Source organism: Astyanax mexicanus, chromosome 14 (genome assembly GCF_023375975.1).
Source record: "Astyanax mexicanus isolate ESR-SI-001 chromosome 14, AstMex3_surface, whole genome shotgun sequence".
Classification (NCBI taxonomy): Eukaryota; Metazoa; Chordata; class Actinopteri; order Characiformes; family Acestrorhamphidae; genus Astyanax; species Astyanax mexicanus.
Window position 1 is genome coordinate 18298438 of NC_064421.1, and position 9970 is coordinate 18308407.

Sequence of the window (9970 nt, forward strand, 5' to 3'; positions counted from 1 at the left end):
CCTACCCAGAGGCAGCTCAAACAATGCTGGCAGTTTAAAATGGACAGAGGTGGAAAATAACTAGTAATATTTCGCAAAATAGATACAGTTTAAAATTTGCTTGTATTCAGGTACATTTGCGGTAAAGAGTATACATTTAACTTATACATTAACATAGTTTTATTATGCTAAGTTGTTGACAGACTATGAACTGTATTGTGATTGGTCAATCCTCTGACTTCTGAAGTTTTTCCAGTTTATAACATAAGAATTTATATTATAAGAACGTGGTTCCTGATGAACTTCTGTTCCAATGCTGGATGCACAATGAAAATCAGCTGTAGTCCAATAGGGCACTCAGTAAATGTGCTGCTTTTTCACTTGTTTGTCTGAAGAGACTTTTCTGGCTATTTGAGATTTAATTTTAATTTATTAAGATTTTAATAAAAATGTTATCGAGGTCTACTTTACAGTGCTACATCTTAGTCTTGGCTATTAGTGTAGATGGTGTAGAGAAAAAAAACCCTGGTCTGTATTAACTTTGGTCTTTTGCAGGAAGGGCATGACATCATATTTTATGTAAAATTCAGAGGTATCACCTTTGAGTTGTAATCAAGTTTAAATATTAAATTGTCATTGATACATTCTGTGACGGTAATTTCTATTTGTCCACTCATCATGGACTACTGGCATGATGTAAAGAAAAAAACTAGTGACACTATTGTCAAAAAGTGAAAAAAAAGTTTATTATAACTTTTTGCATAATAAATGCATGTAGTAACAATGTTAAATTTATTAGATGTAGTTATTAATTACAGCTTATTATTAATAAAATCAACCTCAATCAGCAAAAAGCAATATTTGCATTGAACAAGTACAATGACGTGCACAAATGAAATTTCATATTTAGGGGAAATGGGCAGACCTCCATGAGCTTTGAAATGCATCAGGCAACTCAGACAAACTAGTTGTTTTGACAGTGTCAGTCACATGCTTATGTCAATATTTATTTTTCCCCTTTCAGCACAAGGGATTATCTCTGCAAGAGAGATTTTCACTGCATCAGTAAACTCAGCCCAGGTTTAGCTCTGTAGAGCGCACACTCTTTTCTTCCATCACACACACTTCACTAATCTCCCTTTACTCTCCTACTCATTTTGTCAGAAGGACATTTGGGCCAGCTGATGTCTGATTGTACATTTGATTACATGTTGATTAACAGCTTTGAGTGGTCTACATCTTTGGCATATCTAAATATCTGAATAGATTAAGTGTCATTATAAAAGAAAGACACACATTTAGAGTAACCAGAGTGTGTATTTATACTTTAACTTGAAAATTGGCAGCATTTAAAAAGAATTGGCAAATAAAATTAATAAAATCAAAATGCTGAAAAATGTATACTGAATGTGTACTGGTCTTTAAAATTAATATTAAATAGCACAAACTTCAGATAACTGTTTAACATAGTAAAGATAACTTGTGCAGATCTGACATGAAAAAAACAGTTATTTCTGTACAGTTCTGTATATATATCTTTACAGTTATCAGATGTATTAAAACCTGCTTTACCCCGAAATATGACTGTACATTTAAAATGTAAAACTGATATTTTTATCAGCTGTGACCTTAATGAATCCCTATTTGGGGCACTATTAAGGATGTCGGTCATTTCTGTAAATTTTAAAGTGGAATACGAATGTATTTTTGAAGGCACTACAGTCTCAACGATGTACTTATAATTTCTAGTGAACTGCAGAGGCTAAATGTGGACCAAAATGCATTATGACATTCTTGGTTACTAAGCAGCATACACTGCAATGAAATGATCTAATGATGATGACATATACAGTTACAACAGTTCCAAGCATCCACACAGCATGAATTTAAAATATTTTTCATCTAATTTGTTAATAGTTTCTCAGCAACATATCAGTAAAATTTAAAATTTAAAAATTTACAGCACAATTCAAAATATAGTTTGTGTATGTACAGTTTGTGTCTGTACACTTAGCCACTCTTATGTTTGTTTGAGTGATTCATCATATAATGATAAAAGGTCCAAATTAATTTATGTTTCTACTAGAGCTGCATGATTAATGATTAAGTAAAATTAATGATACTGGGCACATATAAATATAAACTGAATATAAAATATACACTGCCCCTGATAGATATGGCATGAAAATGAAGACAGTGCAGATAAGTACAGAGTAATTTAACTTTTTTGACATTGGGGGATCGATTCTACCACTTCTTAGTAAAGTCTAATGAAAAATATGTATCTCCAAAACAGCAGCTTTACAGGTAAAAGATAAATCTTAATTTTCAATGGAAGTCAATGAAAAAATTGTTTTTTTTTTCAGGTAATTCTGAATAATTTCTATTAGTCCATTCATCAAGAAATTGTTACATAGTGTAAGGGAATTTTGTTGACTAAAAATCAACAAAAATAAAGATACTTGTTTTTCATTGGGAGTAAGGAGTAGAGATCCACTTCAGTCACAGCCATTGTTTGTGTTTTCAGCACACAGATATACACAAATATAACACAGTGTAGTACAAAGCATTGCAGAAAAAAAAAATACAGTATAAAACTCAAATGATAAAAATATCAGCATAATTAATCGCTATCCAATTGAAAAACTCTTAACAGTCATTTAGGAATGTTGCTCTTATCGAGAACTGTTTCTAGTTCAGTTTTTTTGTTGTTGTCTGGGTCTCAGCTTAAATACATAAAAGGAGTTTCCTGGATCCATATTAAGCCAAACACCAAAGGGCTGTCAGTGATGGATCACCATTAGAAATGCAATTCAGTCTTGGACTAGCTTAATACATGCTCATGGAAATGCAACCTGGACTTCAACTGACTACAGTCAGCATTTTTACCTCAGAGCTGTAGAGCGTCAGCAAATCATCTAAAAAGAATAACAAAAGGGCTGTAATGTTTAATATAAAACAACCAAGCAAACATTATTAAAATAACACACAGAAACCTAAAGCTTTGCTTATTGTACATAATATCACTAGATGGGAAGCTCTTTATTTTTAGAAAATTCAGACCTATTACTATTAATACAGGCTTACTTAAGTCTTGTCTTTTGCTCAGTAAAGACTCTTTTAGATATTTATAAATGATTAAGTATGCATTAAGCTTAACTCAGTGTGACCTTAATTAGTACATAACTGAAAGGGTCTGCATTGTGGAAATTAAAGATGTGTTATATGAACATTACTTGTGATGTGATAATAATTGCAATAATGCGTTAGAACATACAGTAACCACTTTGTTACCCACTTTATGTAAATTATTAAGCATTCACTAAATGTTTATAATATTAGTGTGTAAGTCTGTAATCTGGCATTCCCCCAAAATATGTAAAATGTGAAAGTGTTGCCAATTACACACTAATAAAACATACATTAAGATAATTCTATGCTCAATAATTCATATAACAGGGTGGCAACAAAATGTAACAACTAATACAGGAATTACTACTGATTTCCATTAGGGCTGTTAGGACAAGTGCCAAAAAACTTTATAAAGGTTAAACTAATATAGAATCTTTTTCCACTTATTACATGGATATCAGTATATTCAACAGCGTTATCAAGTATCAGCATTTCCACAATACAGACCATCTGTTTGTACTAATAAAGGTTAATGCATAATGCATAATAGGCTGGATAAAGCCTAATGCTTTTTAAATAAAATAAATTGTAAATGTCTAATTCAGGCTTCACTGTGCAAACAAAACCTAAATTAGCCTAATTTGTGTTCCTTAAAATAAAATGTTACAATTAGATGCAATATGCATAAAATTACTTGGCTAATTAATCAAAAGCTTCAAATGTTTAGTTAATCTTACTCTACATCATTAAAAAGAAAAAAAATCCTGTGAAGCTGACTGAAACCCTACCTTGACTTCTGACTGTTTTTCTTCTTTATGCATGAGAAGAATGGTGTCCAATAAGACGTTGGCTTGGAGCTACAAATTCTGGGTCTCTCTTTGATGTGGATGCCAATGCCTCCTCTTCCAGCTATTATGAAACACAACACCATAAGGCAATACAAAGTCAAGAGTCCTGGGGGTGAACAGAGCTGGTGCGAGTATTTTGTGTGGAATGATTGCTGACAGGGTTTTTTTCAGTAGCTGAAAACCTTTTATAGCCATTTTAAATGCTTACTTTTTGAGTGTCTGAGCAATTCATAGTTTACCTGCTCTTTGAGGTAGGTGTGACCGCATGGCCCAATTCCTCTCAGTGTAAGACCTATTATAAAACACCACACAGACAGGCCTGTCTCCATAGCTGAAAGCAATGTGCAGGGGAACCATAGACTCAGAGTCGTGTCCTAAAAGAAAACGAGTGAAGTCAGAATAGAAATAGCACTGAAGCTGATGGCCTTAGACCTGGAATTCAATACATTCCTATCACTCAGTTATACACTGCTTCACTTTGCTTTGAGAGATACTGGCATACAAAAGATACTGATAGCAAAACTACTTGTACAGTCTAGCTGTGTACTCTGTTTTCCATTTAGAGTAGATACTATACAGGGATAGAGAGTGTAATCTTTTGGTTCAGACCAAGCTCAAAAAATGTCTGAAGGTCCAGCTCAAACAACATAGTTGCAAAAGCATATTCTGATGTTAGCCTTGTTGCTCAAATACTACATGAAACCATGAAAAAAAAGGAAAAGAAACTTTTTTTATATTTAAGTTTTCTGTGAACCATTCGGGTAAGGCTTTTTATCCAGCACCTGACATGATTTATTTGGTTACTGCAAGGAAAACAATATGAAAAGTATGCAGGTATGAGATTGAGAACACATATCTGTTTGTTGGACGGCTGTTGCACTCACATAAATGCGTGTGGTGTCAAATGGGCAGTTGGCGTTGATGGGAGAGCGGGCGTTAATTGGCATGCCTGTGGAGTTGCAGCCCTGCATAAGTGCACTGCCGTCTGCTTTAATAGTGAGGCTGATGGCCAGCAGCAATCCCACGCAACAGGCTGTAGAAAGCAGTGTGTTCAAGAAGGAACTCACCAACAAACCTACGTGCTGAAAAAATAACAAAGTCTTACTGCCTCTCAAAGTAATAAAACAAAATGTATTTGTTATATGTTACACTGCAATACACTATATGACCAAAAGTACTGGGACACCATTCATTGTTTTTATTTTTTGTTGGAGTAACTGTCTAGATGGAGCACCATCTTTTGGGAGAACACAAGACCACTGCTCCACAGCTCAATGTTGGGGGATATAAACTCCTCTATTCACACTAGGAATCAAGCATCTTGCATGTTTATCTGTTCCAGAAAGTTTTATTCTATTGGCGAACTTGTATACAGGGAGTAGTCAAGCTATGTGTGCATTTATATGTCTGTGACAGCAAAGGGTGCAACTTAAAAGTAGCTGAATTCATTTATCAGGAGGGGTGTCCACAAACATTTGGATATATAGTGTATACTGTATTAAATCACAACACAAAAATTATTTACGAATTGAAATAATCTAAAAGACTACTGTTGAGACAGTGTTGTATATTTGATGCATGTGGACCAATGTACACATTTAACCATATACTCAGTGACTGATCCAAAAACAGGTAGCTAATAAAGTAATAAAAGTAAAGGACAATTTCTCACTAGTTTCCAGTTGGTAATATTCCTAGACACCAATATTGCAACAATTCCACTTGCGATGCTCTGAAAAATAAATGTAATAAAATAACATTATATACACTGCCTAGGGAACAGAAATAACCACACATCTCACTTTTTAAAATCATTAAAACAAATCTGAGCAGAGCTATGGAAACACAGTAAAACTTAGTTCCAGTAGAAATATATGTGGTTATATTTATATATATATATATATATATATATATATATATATATATATATATATATATATATATATATATATATATATATACAGGGAGTCCAAGAAGTATTTGATCCCTTGCTGATTTTCTTTGTTTGCCCACTAATAAAGACACTATCCTTCTGCACTGTTAATGGTAGATATATTCTAACATGGAGAGACAGAATATCAAGACAAAAATCCAGGATATAATTTTAAAGAATATATTTTAATTAATTTGTATTTCAATGAGGAAAATAAGTATTTGATCCCTCTTGCCAAACACACTCAATACTTAGTGGCAAAGCCTTTGTTTGCAAGCACAGCGGTGAGACGTTTGTTGTAGTTAACCACAAGTTTAGCACACACACCAGGGGGAATTTTGGCCCACTCTTCTTTGCAGATCCTCTCTAAATCATGAAGGTTGGTGGGCTGTCGCTTGGCAACTCTGACCTTCAGCTCCCTCCATAGATTTTCAATCGGATTGAGGTCTGGCGACTGGCTGGGCCACTCCATGACCTTAATGTGATTTTTCTTGAGCCAATCCTTTGTTGCCTTTGCTGTATGTTTAGGGTCGTTATCATGTTGGAAGACCCAACCACGGCCCATTTTCAGGATGTGAATCCATTGTTGCGCAAAGTGTTGCCAATTGTTTCCTTGCAAACTGTGGTCCCAGCTGCCTTCAGGTCATTTGCTAACTCCTGCCGAGTGGTTGCAGGACGATTTCTGACCGTTCTCAGCATCATTGCCACCCCACGAGGCGAAATCTTCTTTGGAGCACCGGGCCGAGGTCTGTTGATTGTCATGTTATACTCTTTAAACTTTCTGATAATTGCACCAATAGTTGTTACTTTCACATCCAACACCTTACTAATCTTTTTGTAGCCCATTCCAGCTTTGTGAAGGTCAACAATTCTGACTCTGAGGTCCTGTGACAGCTCTTTGGTTTTACCCATGTTGGAGACTTGAAATCTGTGTGATCTGTCTGATTCTGTGGACAGGTGTTTTTCACACAAGTGATTAGTGAGAACAGGTGGCTTCAGGTCAGGTAACAAGTTGATTGGGAGTGTCTAACTGGTCTGTAAAAGCCAGAACTGCTAATGAATACTAAGGGATCAAATACTTATTTCACTCCATGAAATACAAATCAATTAATATATATTCCTTAGATTTATTTTCTGGATTTTCTTTTTAATATTCTGTCTCTCCATGTAAGAATACATCTACCATTAAAAGTATAGAATGATCATGTCTTTATTAGTGGGCCAACGAAGAAAATCAGCAAGGGATCAAATACTTCTTGGACTCACTGTATGTATATATATATATATATATATATATATATATATATATATATATATATATATATATATATATATATATATATATAAATATATAAATAAAGCAACCAGAAGCCAAAGACAATCTCTAAAATAATTTTGTAGGTTAACCCTATTTTTTTTTTTAAAACTAGACAGACAGGAGCAAGCGGAGTGCTGCATTACAAAAAATGACTAGATTTGGCATTTTTGACAATTCATCATGTTTATAAGACTACACAATAATCATATGTAAAAAGGGGCAGGGTTATCTCAAGATGAAAGGTAGACTGGTAATTGTATTGTAATGAAAAACGCTAAATTAATAAATAAAATTACTATGTTCTATAAAAACAATTAATTTAATAAAATGTTATATAACATCTAAAAAAAGAACCATTGAACTTAACCAGGCAGCACAGTGCTGAAAACATGACGAAAAGCTATTCCTCACACTAGAGAAAAGTGTTTAAAATGTAAAAACTGTTTAAAGTGCTGTACAGTGAAGGTTAACATTACTTTATATGTGTAATAATGTGCTAATTCAGAGTACACTTTAAAACATTTACTATACTGAAAATATGCTGCACACTAATAAACAGAGATACGATATAAGTACTTTCTTGTACTCAATTGGATAAATATATGGTCTTTACAGGGTCAGTTGTGATTTCTCTGAAGTACAAAATCTTTCCTTAGAAAGAAAGTACAGATTTATACAATTTAACCAGCCAAAAGGTACATTCAGTATTCTGTATCACTGTACTAATAAACAATATATATTGTAATTATATATTTTTATTTGAAAGCCAGACAATTTTGAATCATTAAGTTTTTGAGACATATTTAGTTGATGATAATATTTATAATCTTTACAATTTTTACTGGTACAAAAAACATGGGTACAAAAAAATACTTTTACTGAAGGGTACTCTGTTGTATCTCAATATAAGGTACAACCCCAGCAACAAGCTTTGTACTCTTTTAAGTACAAATCTGTACTAGGGCTGCAACTAATGATTAATTTTGTAGTCGACTAATTAGATATTTTTTTTCGATTAGTCAACAATTGTTTCTGCCATATCCTTCATCTCTAAAAACAGAAAAACAGTGTAACATTAGATTTAAAAGGCTTTTAAATATCCTGATGCTGTTTAAACATAGAAAGTACTGACATTTAGTGAGTAAATATGTAATCTGTTGTGTTTGGTAATTTTGGAGACACAGACTAAGTAGTGTGTAAACTGTGTGAGTGAGTCATTTATCCATCTCCCATTGTGTTTTTGTCCCCAGCACTTTGTGTAATGTAGTACTTTTACAAATTAACGATTAGTAGACAATGAAATTTGAAGTCGACAAATTTAAAATTGTCATTGTCGATTATATAGACTAATCGTTGCAGCCCTAATCTGTACTTATTTTTCTGAGAGTGTGTGATGGTACACAATAGGCACTGTATATTAATATTGAACCATATGACCTAATTATACAGAACAACAACAACAAAAAAATCTCACAGTATCTTAGTTCTACTTTTGTACTTCCTACCAATACCCACCAGCAGGCCGGAGGTGACGGCTATGATGTTGGACACTGTGTATTCTGTGGAAATCTTGCCGCTTGGTTTAGAGATGTGACGTAAAATGCTACCGTGGACGATAGCGCCCAGGATGAAATTGATGTGACCAATAACAATCAGGGTCAGTCCTTTAGCCATGAGCCTTCCAGGCCCCTTCTGTCTGTCTAAGAAGAGAATAAAACATTATTCCATAAGCAGAACATTACACATACCTCCACAACAGCTCACCAAACACCAGAGTCTGCTATACCCGCTCACTGATTTACTGTACTGTACTGATTTACATACTGAACCTATGTGTTCACAGAGCACAGCTGATTTATTTGATAGTAAATCTTCATAGGTAGACTAAAGCTGTAAGCACACTAGCTATATTATTAAATATTATAGCTACGACTAAAGCTTTAAACATTAGCAAAATACCCTCCACACGAATATAAATCGCCTCACTCCCTGAGACTCATTTATCAAGATCTTAAGAATATATAAGTGCTTACCAAACCCACACATCCCCACGTTCTTCAGATAAAGGAGAGAAAATAAAATCCGCTCCTGCCGTTTCCTGTTTGAGCGGCTCACCTGCACAGCGGAAGTGGGTGGGGTCTGAGAGACAGAACACCTCAGTGAGCAGCATAATGCTAATGCTACACTGCCTTAGAAGAAGACCATTATAGGCTGTACCTGGCTAGTAATATATAAAAAAAAAAAACAAATACACGATATTCAGCTGTAAAAACAACACAGGTGAGACTTTTCTGCCCACAGAAAATACAGCATAACATCTTTGCCACTGGAAGAAACACTGTTTCTCTAAAATGACAAATTCACACGAAGAAAAAAGCCTTATCTTTCAGTGAAAATCAACATTAATATATTGTAGTGCAGGTGTGGTTGTGGGCTATTGCTGTCCATTTCTCATGGATTTAAAAAAAGTGTGACATTCAAGATACAAAATAAAAATATAAAAAAGTGGTAATGTAGACATGCTGTTTAGAATGCTGGTCAATAGCAATTAAAGCTAATAGATCAGACAGAACCAGCATTTCTATATTACAAAACATTATTTATCATCACTAACGAGTTGTTCCTTTTTTGTTACATTTAATACTACAAATTAAATAAGTAAAATTGTATTGGGGCACTTAAACCTTAAGACAGTTAAAACATTGAAACTTATGCATTTATATGAATTTATTATTTATATTAATGCTGGGAGGATGCTTG

The 9970-nt window shown here is 34.0% G+C and overlaps 1 protein-coding gene across 2 annotated transcripts; it reads right to left on the reverse strand.

Annotated features, from left to right (window-relative positions):
* Positions 1-703: 703 nt before the first annotated feature.
* Positions 704-9349, reverse strand: LOC103037301 (keratinocyte-associated protein 3). 2 transcript variants are annotated; one of them, XM_007251925.4, is made up of 7 exons: positions 9244-9349; positions 8726-8910; positions 5632-5691; positions 4844-5041; positions 4199-4333; positions 3900-4020; positions 704-2897 (listed from the first exon to the last, which is right to left on the reverse strand). In XM_007251925.4, the coding sequence occupies exons 1-6, from the start codon at positions 9254-9256 to the stop codon at positions 3925-3927; spliced, it is 687 nt and encodes a 228-aa protein (XP_007251987.3). In that variant the 5' UTR covers positions 9257-9349; the 3' UTR covers positions 704-2897; positions 3900-3924. The 2 variants fall into 2 exon arrangements, with proteins under 2 accessions (XP_007251987.3, XP_015462031.3); XM_015606545.3 differs by lacking the exon at positions 5632-5691.
* Between the last annotated feature and the right edge of the window lie 621 nt (positions 9350-9970).

Bases quoted from the DNA above. Each gene is read 5' to 3' on its own strand.
- LOC103037301 (XM_007251925.4), bottom strand. The intron at 5,692-8,725 runs GTGGGTATTGGT...TTTATTTTTCAG, and splicing joins CCGTCACCTCCGGCCTGCTG to AGCATCGCAAGTGGAATTGT. The intron at 4,021-4,198 runs GTAAACTATGAA...GTTTCATAATAG, and splicing joins ACACCTACCTCAAAGAGCAG to CTGGAAGAGGAGGCATTGGC.